At 38.9% G+C, this 19,255-nt stretch overlaps 1 protein-coding gene across 4 annotated transcripts in view; it reads right to left on the bottom strand.

Moving 5' to 3' along the window:
• ST18 (ST18 C2H2C-type zinc finger transcription factor) overlaps positions 1 to 19,255 on the bottom strand; it is a 52,788-nt gene that overhangs the window by 25,239 nt on the left and 8,294 nt on the right. For 2 of the 4 annotated variants that reach the window (XM_065398267.1, XM_065398268.1), the window contains 5 exons: positions 18,285 to 18,375; positions 16,693 to 16,797; positions 15,016 to 15,221; positions 11,069 to 11,280; positions 765 to 1,010 (listed from right to left, as the gene is read on the bottom strand). In XM_065398267.1, coding sequence (XP_065254339.1) covers positions 765 to 1,010; positions 11,069 to 11,280; positions 15,016 to 15,221; positions 16,693 to 16,797; positions 18,285 to 18,375 — 860 coding nt within the window. The remainder of the gene's footprint in view (positions 1 to 764; positions 1,011 to 11,068; positions 11,281 to 15,015; positions 15,222 to 16,692; positions 16,798 to 18,284; positions 18,376 to 19,255) is intronic. The other 2 variants (XM_065398269.1, XM_065398270.1) reach the window with 1 other exon arrangement.

Here is a 19,255-nt window from a genome sequence, read left to right as displayed (position 1 = left end):
ATTTATTTCAATTGATATTCCCTAATTCCAGCAATATATTGGGGAGTGTGCATTTCTGGAATTTTAATCTTTGAACCCTGTAAGACTCGCAATAGGATGATGTGAGCAATGCACACCTGAAATGTGTCAAAGAAATGATAATACTTTGTCCCAGTGAAAAATTATTGTAGGATTTCATGCCTGTATTTATACATACCCAAACACAGAGATGTCTGGAATGCACAAAATAATAAAGTTGCTTGGAAGAATTACATTGCACTTCAAAATTATAAGGTTACTTTTACTTTTTAAAAAGACCAAAAATATACTACAGTTAGGTCATGACCCTCCAGTCACTGGAGAGTAGGGATACATTTTCAAAAATGGGTTCTAATTTTGGATGCCTTAGGTTATGCAGGTTGAGAGACTTGCATGCCCCATTATTCTGGTTAAAATGAACAGTTGCTTTACAAGTGCCCAGCAGTTCTAAAAGTAAGGCCTTAGGACCAAGATTTTCAAAAGTGACTAATGATTTTATGTGCTGTATTTGAGACACCATTAAAATTGGCCTGATTTTCACAAACTGCTGAGCACCCACATTCTGCAAATCAGTCTTCGTTAAGATGTATCAGATTGGGTACTCCAAATCAGTCATCACTTTTGAATATTGAGGCCAGGATGTCTCAAGCTGGGCATTCAAGCACCCAAGATTAGAGGCCACTTTTGAAACAGAGGGCTTTAGTGTCAGTTCTTCAACTGCTCTAACTGAAAAGCTGAAAAGATACCTCTTTCTCTTCCTCTTTCCTGCCATGTGTCTTGCTATAGTTGATTGGCATATCCCAGCCCTCCTGTTCACAGAGAGCCTGGTAGAAGGCTGCATTTACCAGAATGCTGCTTGTTTTGAAGGGAGAAGAGGAAGGAGTGGGAAGTGCTGCGTTGGAAGAAGTTAGAGGCATAACCTTGTCCTGGTTTCGGTTCTTTTTCATGCTCAAATCCAGAGTGCCATTTTCATCCACTTCTATCTCAGCTCCCTGATATATAACAGGAAATAGAGAAATGTTTAGACAATGCACAGTTTGAGGCTGCAAAATAGCCATGTGGTGCTTTTAACGGATAATTGTAAATGCACGCTTTTATTTAAATTTATCTGAGTCTAAAACCAGCTTTTGGATTTACATCAGTTAATGTTTAATTCTTAGGCAGACTTAAGTGTAACCTCAGTAATGCTCTCCAGGCTTCTGAGCTTAAACACAGTAAGTAGCATTTAAATAAGATGCTTCTAAAATGTAAACTATACATGCTAAATCTGAGTTTATTTAAAAAAAGTTTAGCTTTAAATCTTCTTGATCTTTTTACTCTTAGAGAGAACTATGACCCCCAGTCACAGTTAAAAGCATTAATGCACTGCTTAGTTCATCAACAGCATTATTATTACATTTCCACCCTCTCCTCCCTCATGCCCCGGAAATATTACAACATCTGTAACATGGGGGGCGGAAATGTGCTAAAACAGATGAAGGAGAATTTTCCCCTGATGTTTCATACAGCACTGAAAATAACATATTGCCTTAAGCAGAATTTGACTTGGAAAGCACCTTTAAAAAGATTTACTACAAAACAAGTGCCAGATTGTGCCATTAAGGCACAGACCTGCAATAGGAGCAGGGTAGAGCCACACCGGCATAGGGAAAGCTCCTGGAGGCACCATGTACGATTCCTCTCAGAGATCTCCAGCATACAGCATACACTCTCCTCTTCAATGGGCTAGTTCTGCTGGCTGGTACGTGTGTGTGGTAGGCCTCATCCTTGCCCCTCCCTCTCTCCTTATGTCATCTTGAGACCTGGTAGCAGGGGCTGCTACTGCCTTTCTTAGGAGCACAGGGAAGGGAAAGTTCCTTGTTCCCTCCCCCTCTCCTTCCACAGTTGACCATAAAAGCGAATAGAAGACAGAATTCTTGGTCTGGCAATTGTGTCCTTAAAGTGGGATTCAGTAACAGAGGCTACAAATATACATCCTATGTACTATATAATTTAGGCAGGGCTGACCCTAGGTTTTGTCAGTATCTGAAGTAACAATCCAGCTCTCCCCCTGCCTGTTGGGTTTCCTCACCTCTGAAAACACATCACCCACACACCTGGCCTGTCTACAACCTCATTTAAGAAGTTGCAAACCATCTCCCTGTCACTTGTTTGTGGAGTTTCCACTGCCTCTGGGCATCCCCATCCCCTCTGCATGGACAGAAAAGCCATGAGATGGCGCCAAAGGGCAGGTCTCAAATCAAGGAGCAACGTTATATGTGTGTGGATGGGGGCAAATTAAAAGAGTCAGCTTCTGCCACAGCTCACAGTTATTAGTCAAATGGGACCATGGAATGAGAATCTGGTTTCAGGCTGTGAGTATGTATGGCTTTCTGGCCTCTGGAAGAGCAGAGACCTATGTAGTCTTATTGCATAAATTGTCCAGTCTTAACAGGTCAACACTGGCTTTGGGGTTATGGGCTGACATCAGAGTAAAGATGACTTATCAGGCAGTAAGTACAAAGATGTCTGCAGTTAACACTATATGTTCCCATTGTTATTGTTTTATTATTTGTATTGCAGAAGGGCCCAGAGGCCCCAGTTAGAGCTTGGGGCCCAAATGTGCTAGGTACTGTATAACCATAGTAAGAGACAGTCACTTCCTCAAAGAGCTTACAATCCAATACAATGGAATGCGGAGTTCTGCTTCAGTGTTGATGGTATGATAGACCACCCTGGCTGGACTCAGATGGAGCACAGGCACCATCCAGGTAGCCATGTACTAATCCTTCAGTGGCACCATTTTCAAAGAATAAATGAAATCACAATGCCCATTTAACCATAGGGTGACTTCCACATTGTGATCCACTTCAAATCATGGTACCAGCAGCAGTAATGTCATTTTACTGAAGGAGGCCAAAGATTTGGTAACATAATTAGCAACTTCCTGGCCTTTATAAGCATTTAAAGGCCATCCAACAATTCACTGTTAGTATTGCCCATCTAGACTTTCTTCAGCAAAGGAAAGCAGTTTCCTCAAGCATATTTGTTGGCAGGCTGTGAATGCAGATGGTAGCCAGTGATCCAGGCCTACATTTTCAAAAGTCATGAGCGATTTGGGGTGGGTCAATTTTTGGGTGCCCAGCTTGAGACACCTTAAAGGGAACCAATCTTCAGAACTGTTAAGCGCCCGCCTTCTGAAAATCAGGCTTCTGTGCGGTGCCTCAAGTTGGGCACCTGAGACCAAAACATACAAAGTCACTAGGCATTGTTGGAAATGAAGAACTTAATGATCAACTCTTGCTGTGGGGCCAAAAGCCTAAGAGAGATGCACTAGCCTAGTTCCAAGGACTACTCGGCTAGCTGCTTGTGCACAATTTAGAAACTCAAAGGCACCTCTTGTATTTGTTTCTCTTGCATGACAAAGTTCACATTTTCAATCACTCAGCTTAAAGAGAGCTATGCGTTATTATATTTATGGGAAGTAAATACACTTCTAATATGTTCATACTAAGACGCTTTGGTTATATCTTTTTGCCCCTTTTTAGTAAATAGTTTAATCTCCTGTGATAGTTTTAAGCCCTGAATTTGACAGTACAGCTTATCCTGGATAATAACTTAGTAACCACAACATCTTATGCCATCTGTATAATATCAAATACATTTTTATACCAGCATTAATAAACCTTAGTTACAAAAATCCAAGATATTAACTATATCTTTGCCAAGTACATTCTCCAGGATCCGACAATATAGGTTGGCCATGATTGCCCCAGCGTTTTTTGGCTTCACAGTTGATATGTAACTATAGCAATGAAACAGACCTACAGTAATCAAGTTTAATGACCAATGTAAAGTAAAATGCTAAATATTGTAGTTGGTGACATTTTTCATAATAAAAAAAACTTGAGTTAAGTCTGCACAACCAACATTCACATAAAATTCCAGACCTCTGTGACAGATGGCTTAGGAGAAGAAGCCATGTGACTGGGCTGCAGTACTTTTATAGTGCAAAAAACCATAAATAGTGCAGATTCTCTGTCACTGACAAAATATCAACTACTCTGAAGGCGACAACAACAAAAAATTGAACAAAAACAGTCATAGTCCGCCCAAATTAAATTGCAGATTGCAAAATGTCAGGAAATATATATCATCACTGGAAATAGGGCATCATTCGCTGCACCAATGAGATTTGATTGATGGGAAGAACATTTACTGATGTGGCTATTAAGAGATTTTCCAGTGCTTTCCCAAAATTCACACAGAAGTTGGGTTGTGCAACGCGCACCAAATTCCAACCAGAAAAAGCATGGATTGTATGCATTTGTGAAGCAGTGTACAGATGGGGTTTAAGTGAGCTCACAGATGCACACAACAATTAAATATAGTAATGGAAAAATATTCCCTTTTGCTCATAGTCGGATGGATCACAAATTTACAGAATGGCTTTTTATTCTGAACACTCTGCTGCATTCATTGCAAACTCCAAATGGTGAAGAAAAAAGGATGGTCACAGAGACTGTTCCAATTTTCTTTTCTATTCTCATCCTACCTTCCTCTGAATATGTCTCCTTTACTTATTTTCCCAGTATTTATTTTAAAGGGAAATTAACAAGACAAAAATGCCAAAAGTTTTTGTTAGACTACCAGCTACGAAATAAAAAATAGAAGGAACGTATATTTGACTTGTAATATTTGGTTCCTGTTCTAAGAGCAGTTTTGACTTCAGTAAAGACCCAATTTTGATCCTATTAAAATTAACGAGGGCTAGAGGAGGACTGTTTGGTTTCACACCATGACACCTTTCAAATAAGTTCACCATAGCAATGTAAAATGTACAAGTTCTTAGCTTAAAAACTGAAGTATATAAACTACAGAAGTATAAAATATAAATCTGGCCAATGAAGGCTCACGTGCCTGATTTTTCCCTATATTAAATCAGTAAAGGGCCTGAGTCTGATCTCACTTATGCTGATGTAAACCAGGAAACAATTTTGTGAAGACAATAAAGTGAAACCAGTGCAAAACCAATGTGAGAACAGACCCATGCTAATGGCATTCAAGCTACTCCTGATTTACTCTGATGTCAATGAGAGTATAATCACCCCCACAGGTCTGAGAAACAGCTGGAAAAAGGAGTTTAGAATGAAAAATGAGAGAAAAATGACTAAAACATATTTCCCCTTTTCCCTAGGATCTGTGCTGTGAAACAGATACAGCAGAAGTGCCACGCTAATATGAATACCACAAAAATTGTACACAAAAATTACTAGCCACTTCACAGCAAAGATTTAATAGCTTAGATTAATAACTGAGCTTTGTCGTGAGGTCTCACAATCTGACTTCTTTATTTTATAAAATATATTACAGAACATTTCCTAGTACACTATGAAGTATTGCCATTAACCATTAAAACTGAACTACATTAATCTACTAAATGAACAAGGTATGGCCCATTATGATGGATTTATCCCTTGCTTTTGTTTTTGTTGGCTCATTTGGTAACTCACAATATTTAATATTCTGCAATGTCTCTGAAGTAACAATTCCAAGTTAGGCCTTTACACTACAGTTTGATCAGCATGGTGAATCATTGTTTCCACATGATTCTCAATGCAGAACTGGGGTCTTAGGGAGGTTCTACTGTAACATATAGGGCTTTCTATCCGTTCTTTGATTGTCCAGAGAAAGAAAGGTTTCAGAGTACCAGCCGTGTTAGTCTGTATCCGCAAAAAGAACAGGAGTACTTGTGGCACTTTAGAGAGTAAAGGATCATCTTTCAGGATAGGTTTACTCTCACAGATCTTGGGAGACAGACCTGTCCTCGCTTACAGACAACCCCCCAACCTAAAGCAAATACTCACCAGCAACCACACATCACTGAACAAAAACACTGACCCAGGAACCTATCCTTGTAACAAAGCCCGATGCCAACTCTGTCCACATATCTATTCAAGTGACATCATCATAGGGCCTAATCAAAACCGCCATACCATCAGGGGCTCGTTGACCTGCACATCTACCAATGTGATATATGCCATCATGTGCCAGCAATGCCCCTCTGCCATGTACATTGGCCAAACCGGACAGTCTCTACGCAAAAGAATCAATGGACACAAATCTGACATCAGGAATCATAATACTCAAAAACCAGTGGGAGAACACTTTAACCTGTCTGGCCATTCAATGACAGACCTGCGGGTGGTTATTTTACAACAGAAAAACTTCAAAGACAGACTCCAACGAGAGACTGTTGAGCTGGAATTGATATGCAAACTAGACACAATCAACTCAGGATTGAATAAGGACTGGGAATGGCTGAGCCATTACAAACATTGAATCTATCTCCCCTTGTAAGTATTCTCACACTTCTTATCAAACTGTCTGTACTAAGCTATCTTGATTATCACTTCAAAAGTTTTTTTCTCTTACTTAATTGGCCTCTCAGAGTTGGTAAGACAACTCCCACCTGTTCATGCTCTCTCTATGTGTGTATATATATCTCCTCAATATATGTTTCACTCTATATGCATCCGAAGAAGTGGGCTGTAGCCCACGAAAGCTTATGCTCTAATAAATTTGTTAGTCTCTAAGGTGCCACAAGTACTCCTGTTCTTTTTGCAGAGAAAGAAAAACACCTGTTATTTTGTTTTCCCACTGTGCAATAGATGCACTGGGAAAGCTCAGTCTGGTTATTACTATTCTAAAATACACTTTATTTTCAATATAAGAAATATCTCTGGAACCAATAAATCTATAAAATCACAATGAATTCTTTAAGTGTGCACACTATATTACTCTTTGAATGAATGTGATTCCTAATGTGCCTGCATTCAAGGTATTATGCTGGGGGGAAAGGGTTGCTAACAATTATTTTAAAAATGTAAGCACTTGGGTCCCGATTCTGCAAAGACTTACACCCATGCTTAACTTTAAGCATGCAAGTTCTTCCATAGAAGTAATCTGGAATACTCAGATGCTTAAAGTTAAGCATGGGTGTAAGTGTTTGCAAGATCAGGATCTTATGCTACCCTTGACACTGTTTGAGACACACACACACAAAGACACAGTCCCTGCCCTGAGCAACTTGCAAACTAAAGAAAGAAAGAGAAGAACACTGCAATGATACAATATCTGCAGCCGTGTAACAATGCAACAGCTAGAGCTATTCAGTGTGTCGTTTTTTTCTTCAGAAGGTCATGCTAGCCATTGGTCTTGTTCTGTAAGCAGATTGTTCTGTATTTAGATTTGAAGATGTTTGGGGTAGGGGCTTGTCTGGTAAGCATGCTGCCAATCAACTGCATTATCTACATAACTGATGCAGTCGTCATCATCATCAATATCCAAGAATGGACAGATGACATAGTTTGTGTTTTCGGGTTTTGTTAAAAACAACAACGGTATTTGAACTTCAAACATTTCAAGCAAGTGTCATTTTTTTGTTTTCTTTCAAGGCACTGTGTGCATATGCCATTTTGTCTAAACAGGTGGGAAAAACACCAAAACATTCAACAGAATGCTTGGCAAGCAGCAGTGATGAGGATAAAGATAGATTGTACTGCGTGCTTCTACCTCTGTGAGTAGCAGCAGTGGTGATGGTTGTAAAACAGAGAAAATTTCTGACAGGACCTGCTATGTGCACTTGCATTGTGCTAGAGAACATGGGCCTGACCCAACTTCCAATGACCCAACTTCCATTTGCTTCAGTGGGAGTTGGATTGGGCCCTATGCTGCGAGACTGCGATGCAATGCCTGATTCTTTTATTTGGGTTGAGGACTGTATCTGTATCATTTCTATATTTCAGGGGCCCAGCATAGCAGCATCCCAGGTGGTTTTATCTAGAAACCAGGTCCAGCCCTGTGAATATCACAGTAATAGTACCTATTTAAAAAACAACAAACAAACAAACAAACAAAAACATTCTAAAGGTTTCCAGGATGGCCACTATATTTTGTATGCAGTTAGCTGCAAATTAATTGAAGGAACTTGGAATCCAAATTAATTTGGACTGAAAGTAAACCCAGTCCATCATGAGATAATTTTTATAGTTCTATATGGTCGATCCACACTGTACATCAATTGTCACTGTGCTACTTTTCTGGCTATGAGCACTGCTAAAAGTATAATGTGAATTTCCCCCCCTTCCTTTATTTAGCTCAGGTTACTCACCTTCCTTTCCCCCTGAAACCTAGAAATGCAGGAAGTTTTTCCAACATAGTTGAAGATATTCCAAATTCACCAAAAAAAATGAAACTTGCTATTTTTTTAAAAACAAATGTAATTTTCCCACTTAAGTATTGGATATTTTTAATGAAAAATGACCCATTTTCAAGGCAAAAGGGCAAATGCTTACTAAGAAATGAACAAAGTTTTAGAAACCAAGACACAAAATTTGGCAGACATGAAATACTAGAAACAGCACTGGGAAATGACTTTTGTAAAAATAAACTGTTCAGATATATTTACAGATATGCACTTTCAGCTACTCTTTGAGAAGAAATCCTGCCGCTGCCTCTGCAGACACAGAGTAACCTGAATGCAACAGAACCGGTGCAGATCCATCCACCCATATCACTCACATCAGCAAGGTATGCCATTGTGCAATGGTGGGACAATACTTAAAGGCCATGCAGGAGATAAACACCCTTGCAAGTCATGGAGCTTTGATCTGCAGTGGTGCTGTCTGTACTGCTTTATTTATTATTTTTTGGCAAATGGACAGGATGTAGGAGCAGAGCCCAGGGATCTGGATTTACACAGTCCCAAATTAAGCCCCTCACACAAAAATTTTCAGGTGTGGCACCTATGTGTATTGCTGAGAACAAATAAAGGAAATAATTAACAGTTGTGTCAAATGAATCTATTGCTGTTATTGTATTATTTGTGCACAAATGCAATATACAGTAGATAGAATCCTTAGGATCTATTAGACAATTTGAAAAATACATAAGATGTGCAAATAGTTAAATGTTCCCGTAGCAGATGTCCGTCACAAAAAATCAGGAACATTTAAAAATAGTTGTAGGTATTTTTTAAAAATCACTTGAGTTGCGGCATATTAAAATAAAGATAGTTCCCCTTATTGGAGATACAGTTTCCTAGAGAATCTATTTCCATATTTTCTTCTAAGAGCCCGATTTGCTAAAAGTAATAAATCGCTAAAACCATATAAAAAAGGGTTGTGTGTGGTTTTGGCCACTGACTCAGTTTGAAGCTTATTTGCCTCTGTTCTGGCAAGAAGCTAATTCTGATTCTTCTGTCACATGTTTTGTAGTACTGGGCTGTCACTGTGTCCTATTGAAAGTCTGGCAAAAGTGGAGGCAGGCAGATGACAAGGTATACAGATGATTTTCTTTTAGGCTGCTAGTCCTGGGGCTGAGAAAGGAATAAACTGTGTGCCCCAAGTGTCTCTGAGTGTTGTACTATTATGTTCAATCCCACTCAAACCTACCATGATTTGGCAAACATGAAGCAGGTGTAGAATAGAAAATCTTTGGGTTTTGCATGGTCCCTTTATTGCTCTTTGCTGGCAAGAAAGGTCTGTTACTGAGTTCAGCCAAAGGCTGGGGCAGCAATTTAATTCAACCATTGGCATCAACCTCCCTCTCAACACGACAGGAAACCTCTACTGAAGTCTGGCGTAAGAAGCTCTCTGTGGCTAACATCAGAAATGGATCTGTCAACTAGGAAAGAATCCACTCTTTCCTCTGGGCTCCTGGTAAATATTTCTCTGGGCTGACTGACGTCTAGCTGGGTGGGTATGAACATGGCCCCACATTAGAATGTCTGCTTAGTGGAGTCCCCCAACATCAATTTCAGTACCCTGGCTGTGACAAATGGAAATCAGACTCAGCAAAATAGGAGATTCCACTTTGCAGGAGCGCAGAGCTCAGAACACCTAAGGAGGTGTTACACCAGCTACTGGAAAGAAGGGATTTCACACAAAGAATACCAAATCGCCTATGTGATTGTGGAGAGCAGGAGGTCCAATGAACATTGTAGGCCAACAGATGTGGAAACTCCTTCCAGCCAGATTGAGCCTGGTGCCTAAATAGGACAGTGATGGACAGATTAGAATTAGATAGATAGATAGATAGATAGATAGATAGATAGATCCTGAAGGCCCACACCAAGTATAAATATAATATTTTATGTATTATTTTAGTACATGTCTTGTCTTACACCAACAGTTTCCTCCTGGCCAGATTGTTTAACTATAACCGTTCATCTTCTCTTTAGGGCAAGGATATGTATTTGTACAATTTCTAGCACAATGGGGCTGCAATACAAATAATAAACAAAAATGCTTCTCCTATTCCCACGAAGGAGGTCACAGAAATGTATTTTGACTAGTTGCATCAGCAATGTGGTTCTATGTAATGTCACATAAAATAAGGCTACTAAATCATAATGGTGACACTTGTGAATGACAAAGAACAGTGAGACATCTCAGACCAAACTGAAAACATGACTCCAATGAAACCCACACAAGGAGCTACTCTTATTAGGTGGCCTTCAGTCTTAAAGAGACTTGTCCGAAGTATCTCCAAACACAAAGGGTTTGGCTTTCCTCTCACTTCCACCAGTAAAAATCAGAATTAACTCCACTGAAGTCAGTAGAGTTACTCTACAACTGCTGTAAGAAAGATCATAAGCAGACGTAATGAATATGCTGCTGCTCCACCTTTCTTATAAAACCTCTGTTAATCAGCTGATTTTTATCAATCATTTGAATGGTTGCTTACCACAGGTTTCAAGATAAGGAAAAATCCTTCATTAACAGACCCAGCTCCATTACCTACCAAAAAATTATTTGATTTGGTGTTTCCTCCTCCCTCCACCCTTCCATGTACTTTGGATCCAGTTATGAAGATAATCAAAACCTAATTCCTGCAAATTTTGTTTTCAGAAGCAGTCAGTATATTACTATTTTTTTCTGTCTGTCTTCAAAAGAGCATGCAAACAGAAGCCTCCTTTTTGAGATTTAATGCAGTCACTACCATGAAAGACAGTTTATGCACACATTTCAGTAGCTAGCACACCCTCCAGGTTCTTGGACTACCCTACCTTGGCAGCCAGACTCTGCGGTTTGCTGGAGAGGATCTCTGCTGCTTCCCTGCAGCGGGTGGAAAGGTTCAGGATAGCAGCAGCTGCTGCTATGTGGGTGTCTTCACTACATTGACCGTAGCTATAAGAGTTGGCATGACAAGGGCTCTGTGTGTGGGCGCTAGCACTAGGCAGTCGATTAGAAAATTTCACTGGATGTGAAAAATGCTTTGCTGTTGAAGAGAGATTTGATTAGCAATTGCATGTATGTGGTTTCCCCCATTAAACAGATTCATTTTTCAGGTTATAATTTCATACGTTAAGTTATGTGAAGAATACATTAAAAAACCATTTTCTATTGGTTACTCGGGATTGCTCTAAAAAAATAGGCTCAGGGATCAAATTATTTGATTTTTGTCACAAGAATACCTTTGGTATTTACATTTTTACCATAAAAATTCGAAGGGATAAACTCTGTGGTTCTTACTCAGGTTTTACTCACTCCTGAGCAAAGACTGAGTAAAAATGAGCAGGGATCTCAAGATTTGACCCCAACATTGCTCTTGCAACTTACTTAACAAACATATTGGGAAAAATAATCAAATTCATAAGGGATTTTCATTCTTAGAGCACCATTGTGTCAAAATAAGATGGAAGTGTGAAGATTTAGGTAAAACAACATTAAGGCTATAGCCTGCTTGCCTTACTTCTGTGAGCAGCCCCATTATTCAAATGGGATTACTTGGATGAGTAAGGTGAACAAGAACAACAAGGAGTCTGGTGGCACCTTAAAGACTAACAGATTTATTTGGGCATAAGCTTTCGGATGCATCCCAAATAAATCTGTTAGTCTTTAAGGTGCCACCAGACTCCTTGTTGTTTTTGTAGATACAGACTAACACGGCTACCCCCTGATACTTGACACCATGCAAGGTGAACAAGATTTGCCTCTTGGAGAGGCTGGGGAAATGGAATACAAACATTACCCCTTGGGGACATGTGCAGTATCATGTTAACGAAAATCCCAATATTTAAATGTTAGACTTAAAAAATACAACCAAAGAACATTCAGAGTTAAGGTGGTACTTAATTCATCTTGTTGTTCCTCTTATAGCTGGGATCTTCTGGAATATTATGTAGCTACCAGACACAACGAGGTCAATTAAGAATGAAGAGATTGCCTTACAGGTGAATAGAAAAGCTATTTTACATGTCAAAAATGGAGTACATGGTTCTATGTTTCTCCCCTATCACTAACAAAGACTCTAAAGGAGAGCCAGGAGGTGCCCTTCTTTGCTCTGTGTTATAGGTTGCTCTGACTGTGATAGGGGAAACCTAGAACCATAAATTCAGGTCTTCACAAACAATAACAATGCATCCTTTCATCTGTAGCTCTTAAAGTGCTTTACAACGATGTGTAAAATTGGAAACAATATTCAGCTGTATTTTAAACAAATACATATCTAGAACCTAAGCAAAAAAGAAGAAATAAGCAAAATCATAATTCTTTATCAGCATCATGAACATAAGAACATTGCTGCACATAACCATGTGTTTGTTATGTAGCTGTGGATTGAACTACAGAAGTTGGGATCCAGCTATCAATCCCCAAGATTAAATTCCCTTTGGATCTAGGTTTTTCACCCATTATACATTTGAGGGCTACATAAAAAATTTAGGTCAAGATCCAAACTTCCCTAAAATTTTGGGATGCTTTGATTAAAAGTTATAGGTCAGACCCAAAAGTCATATCATCCCCAAAACAATATTTCTTTTGTACACTGACTACAATTGAGCTCCGTGCTTGAATGTTTCTAAATATTGGATCCATCTAGTGAGAACTGAGACTGACAGCCCAATTCTGCTCTCCCTTATACCAGTGCAAATTACTGTAAAGCCGGAGTGTCTGGAAAATCATTAGTCTACGCTTTTTATCAGTTAGTTCAACTGATCTGAGTCACCGAACCTACTTAAACTAGAGTTTGATTTAAAGTGCTTCTTCCATTATCCACTTCAAAGATACCACCAAAAAAACCATGTTACTAAATGAGCATGTGTCATGTGTCAGCAGGTCAAATTCATATGTGCAAAATCCAAAGAGTACTAATGAATTTCTTGCATCTGAAGAAGTGAGGTTCTTACCCACAAAAGCTTATGCTCCCAATACTTCTGTTAGTCTTAAAGGTGCCACAGGACCCTCTGTTGCTTTTTAATGAATTTCTAGATTCTTATTTGCTTAGGCTGCTGAACAAAACTCTACACAATTGTTTTATTATTCCAATCCTTCATACGTCCCCATGTCTACTATATTCATGCACTCTTACACTTTTGTCTTTGCATTGTAGTAACAGTTGTGTATTGTGCAATCTTCACAAGCATGATGTTAGAAAATTCAATTAATTATATGATGTTCTTTTGAAATTGTATAATGAATTTATTTGCATATATATGCAAACATTTCAAATATAAGCACTTCAAATGCAACTGTTAAATAGACTTGTGCATGTGCAAACAAATAACTAAAGGAGCATGTCCACTTCTGTGCACAAAATTAGAAATTGTTCATGCAAGTGCCCAGTAACACACAAATCTGTTTGTGTTTGAGCATGCCTCTTTTACAGGCCCAACTTAGGTTTCTACATTTGTAAATGTGGCCTTCAGATACTCCAATATAAATAGGCTTGGCAGGATTAGATTTTTGTCAATAAACATCGTGCAGACACAAAATGATGAAAAAATATTTCCATTGATAATAATTGAAATTTACAGATAGGCAAAGTAAGAAAAATGCTCCTTGAGAACTTATTAGAATTTGATTTAAGGATATTTACTTTGTATATTTTGGCATGTGGTGTTGACAGTTTGTGTTTTAACAGTTATAAAGCTTGAAATTTTTGAATCTCAACATCTACTGTCACTAAACAATTTTTGTCTGACCTCCCCTATTGTCCGACTCCCACATAATTTCCTGCCACTGTGAAAATGTATATCAATAAAAATTGAAAAACATATTTTAAAACAAATATCAATATTGTCTGTCAACATAAAAAATAAAATCAAATTGTGCCATACCTAAATATATATATAAGCTATTAATAATTTGAAAGCTAAAAACAGGGTCTTCTTTATTATTATTTTTTAATTGCTGCTTTTCTGTTCACCTTAACTATGCCTGTCCTTTGTTTTTTTGGATTATGTGAGCTGTATAACATTAGGTTATTTTTTTCCATCTTCACTTTCTTTGGTTATATTTTAATGATAGCAAACAAAACAAAAATTAAGAAATACTTTCATGGCCATTGTTTTGGATCCACATTCCTTTGAACCCAGCTCTGACATGAAAGAAACCCCCTTAGGATTCTTCCATTGCCCTCAGAGCAATGGCATTTTTTGCCAAGATTTTGTGCACACATTAAAATAGCTGTAACAATAGTGGTGTTATTAAGGGTTGATGCAACAGAGTAAAAACTTACAGCAGTTATCTGTGTGGATCCTACAATGAAGAGGATCTATACATGTAATTACTCATAACAGTGTGCTAAATTGTGATACCTTACTCACACTGAGTAGTAGCATATTGCACAAATAGTCCCTTTGGACACATCCTCAGCTGCTGCAAACTGGCATAGCTTTATGGATGTCAATGGAGCTATGCCAATTTATGCCAGTTCACGATCTGATCTCTAACTTAAATGGGACTACTCATGGTGGAATAGTACCACATGAATATGGGTATCACAATCTGGCCCAACAGGAAAGCGACAAGTCAAGTATTTTCTTTTTTACCATGGAATTGCTTTTAAAAGCTTAATTAACAAATAAGATGTTGTAGTCACTCCAGCAGATTTTCAGGTATACTGATCACAATGGGTTAAAGACATTTGCTAGTGTGCATTATTTCCTGAAACAAGAAAACTCTCAGATAAATATTATTTTTCTTTCAAGTACGATGGGGGTTTCAAGCTTACATTCAAGGAACGGTGGGGTTTTTTGGCCTTGCACTGCTGGTGCCATTGTGCGTTTGCCAAAGACTTGTGCATCAAAGCTGGCATAGTCAAATGGTACTTTCCCAAACTTCTCTTGCTCTTTTGTCAGGGTGGCTCTGGGAGAGGTGGCTGGCTGTGCAGTTCGGTAATTGTACTGAGATAGCTCGAGCTGCTTTGCTAAGTTTGTCCTGCAGAGACTGCCAGAGGGAGAGTGAGAAAAACAGAAAGGACAAACAATAAGAACATCTTTTTCAGTACCTTGCATTGAAAGACAGGATATAGTGGGATGGCACCTGCCAAAATGGATATAAGTAAGGATCATAAGCATTGCCTTTATAGAAGCCTATTTTAGGGTGTACACGTCAGTTACAAAAATTTATTTTGTGGCTGATCTAGTGGTCTAGCAATCCTGTAACTTACTAACAGAATTACTGTTCTGTTTATAGATTCACTACCGTAGGATGGTGTTTCCTTTCTTTAAAAAAGGACGAGATCATGCTTGGTCTTTTGCACATGAGTCAGCGGGGGCTTGTAGAGCTGTGGATCACTACCATCATTCTAGAGGTGGGCTTTCTGGGCAAATAAATATGATAGAGCATGGTCCAAAATAATTGCTTCTGCTATTTGTGAGGAAAGAATAATTAACAATGTGTTATTCCATTTAGCTACTGTGCCGTAACTACTTGTCTTCAATAATTTCCTAAGGACTTTTCATACGTAGAGTTAAGGCACGTGCAGTTGGCAGACACATTGACACAATATTCTGTAATGGCTCAGAAGGAGCCATTATAGCCAATCATGTCAATAATCCACAAATTAAAGTGCCCCCAAATAGGCCTGAATATAATAGGCCATGATGGTGCTGATGCCAATGATGTGCAATTTATGCAAGTCTACAGGATCAATAGGACTCTCAGACCAAATACAACCTCAATGAGAGATTTTTTTGGTTGGGATTTTTTAAAGCACTTTTTTGCTACTGTAGTATAAAACATAAATTAAACTGAGTAACTGCATTACAGTAAAGTAACTGGATGGGTCAATCAGAAATCTGTTATAGCAGAGAAATAGAGCAATGAGAGTGCTTAGCCCACTTAAATACTACTACGCTTACAATAGTTAGATGCTGCTGTGATTGCCAAGGGTTTCCTTTGCAAAGGATCTCAGTATAAATCAGCATGGAATCCCATGCTGCAAAAACGGGGATGAGCTCACGAAGCAACAAGATCTTTAACCAATCCTCAGGAGCCAAAGCATTGCAGCAGAGGGACAATTTGGGAAAGCTTCTTAACAAGTAACTCCAGTCTAATCAAAATAGGAGGCTGGTTAACACTAGGAAGGCACTCCAGAACCACCCCTGAAATAATGGTTTTGTGTTGAAATAATATTTTTGAGATTTTTTTACTCATCTTTCAAGGACATGCATGTAGTCATTTAATGTTAGTTGAACACACAGGGACCCGCTGAGTGTCCTTTGGTTATCACAAGTCATAATCAGTTTTGCTACCCACATTTTTGTATAGGGTCAGCCTGCTACAATGAACTAGGCTCCCTCAGTAGCTCAGAGTTAAAAGCTGTAAGGAACGAAATCCCTTACAAAATAAAGCACAGCATTTGGACAGAAATACCTGTGTGAGACATGTCATGTGAGACTCCTACCTGTGAACCTGAGCGTGGCACTGTCCAGTTTTAGGAGAATCATGCTGATTTTTTTCCTGGGACATTGCCAATTTTTCAGCTGCAGCAATTGGACAGCCAGAAAGACTGTTTAAAAAAAGAGTGGCATGATTTGAGTTACCAGAATATGAACTTATCTTTCAGTCCTAAAGGACCTGAGAGGATTTCATAAATTACAGATGGCTTCTCCTACCACTGAGTTGTAGCCACCGCTGGGATGAAATGTGGCAGCTGTTTAACAATGCACAGAAAAAAAAATACACACCAATTTAAGCCAAAAAGCAAAGAACGCTGGAGGGTGAAATTCATTGGGGTTCTCGAGGCTCATGCAGGCCTTTCATGCCATTGTTATCTCAGAGTGTCACTGCATGTAGGAAGGCCATGGGTGGAGCAGCTGCATTGGGTGGCCTCCTCATTGGTGCTAAACAAGCCTGCACTGAGTATGTGGAGTTTGAAGCATGTCAAAGAATCTGTGACTACCAGGGTCCAATAGGCCCAACTCCACCTATCACCCCCTCTCCCCCACCCACACACAGTAGAAGTAGCAGCTGCTATTTCAGATCCAAATGTGGCTGTTTGGATCCAGATTTGGGGTCCATCCCATTATGCAGAGATGGGTCAGATGTGAAATTTGTATGCTTCTTGGGTGAAATGTTTGGAAGTTGAACCAGGCTGAAAGTTTTAGGCTGTTCAGATCAGAGGTTCTGGGCCAGGCAAATCTCTATTTAATTTTTTTTAAAAAAGGTCTATTTTGCCCTCAATGTCAGGTGAACTATTGAATAAACCCTATTACAGATTGATAGGAAGGCGGACTTTGGCAGAAAAAAAATTAAAAAAATCTGGCGTATGATTGTGAAATAGGTACATATCCTGTCTCAAGTTATGTTTTCTCTTTGCTGCTGATTTCCAGTTTGCCTCAATTCCTATCCATTTATAATTAGCAGTACTGATTTATAATATAGTTGGTCTCAAAGGGGCTGTAAATGTGACCGGGGTTTTCAAACAAGAAAATGACTAGAAACATTTCCATTTCCTGTCCCCGACTCCATCCCCTTATTGCAACCATCCACCTGTCGCAACTTGTCATAAACTGTCTTTGTTTTACTCTTATGTACCATGACTAGCACAATCAGGCCCTGATTTTGGCTTCTCCAGGCAACTGCAATATAACAGTAAAAATAACAAGAATGCACTATGTATGCATACAGCATGTAGGACAATGGGGCTCTGATTTTGGTTGGGGTGCACATCTATTTATTTAATAATATTTCATTTACATGATTAAGTTTCACATATATTTTGTTTCATTACTGTAGTTTGAAATCTCATCTCTGAATTAGGAATCATGGATTATGTCATACCTGGTACTGGAGATAATATTTTTGATACTATACTGAAATTTAATATTTAACACAATTGTGTAGATTAATTGCTTGATTATAAATAATGTTAGCTATCGGTCAATCAGTGTTTGCAGTACATTATATTGTTCATATTCCTGAATTCCAAATATATGTGGCAATTTCCTCCCAGCTACATATTAATTTGAATGGATGCTAACTGATCTGGATTACCTTCTGTGTGTGTTGCGATTGCTGTTGACATGTCCTCTTCCAGTACATCCTGGAGTGGGGCACTTTAAAACATTTTCATGCATGGCAAGAACTAAACACAAAGAAAGAGTAAAGGGTAGCAACATACATATAGTAATCTCTCTCTCTCTCTCTCTCTCTCTCTCTCTTTCTTTCTCTCTAAGGAACATTTTCTTCTAGCAACATAAAAAATTCTCAAGTGTGATGCACAAAAGCTTGTCTTCTGATTTTGTACCCTCTAGCTCAAATGAAACTTACAAATTCAGAAAAGATGGTGCTGAGAGGCCTATGCTATAGTCTCATGTTGTGTCATCCGATGGCCCCTGCCTGGTTTAAATCAGTGGCCGGGCAAGCTTTAAATGACATCAGCACTTTTCACTCCTTATGCTGGAGTAAGAAGATGATACATGAGTGCAAAATCCATCTGTCCTGGACACACCCCTTTTGGCTCTAGCTCCACCCACTTTAGTTTGCATCCCTTACTCTCTTCTGCTCAGTATGTATGTAAATCCACCTTATGCCAGTGGACCCTATCCCCAAGCTGTAATTTGCACATTCAGGGATCTCTGACAGCATTTGTGCCATTGGAAGCCATTGTAGTGACAATTGCATCAGTAGTGAATAGGACCCATTGTATGTACATTTCTCGGCTCCCCAACCAGAGTAGCTGTTTTGGATCTGTATTTATCAAACGTGAAGTAAAACATAATTCTATAGCTTTGTACATCTCCCTTCATGCTGTCAGCTCTACGCTATCCTTTTAGGTGTACACTGCCTCAAAAGATTGTCTGATTGTTAATCAACTGGGTTGTTCTGTTAGTAAGCAAATTTTGATTACAGATAATCATTTTGCACCCAGCAGAACAGTACTGAGCTGATTGGAAGTGTGATAATTAACAAAGACTTGCTTTTTAAAAAAGTTAATGTTGTTGAGGCCTTCCAACTGCAGCAGC

Source organism: Emys orbicularis, chromosome 2 (genome assembly GCF_028017835.1).
Source record: "Emys orbicularis isolate rEmyOrb1 chromosome 2, rEmyOrb1.hap1, whole genome shotgun sequence".
Taxonomy (NCBI): domain Eukaryota; kingdom Metazoa; phylum Chordata; order Testudines; family Emydidae; genus Emys; species Emys orbicularis.
This window is presented reverse-complemented; position numbering and strand designations above follow the sequence as displayed.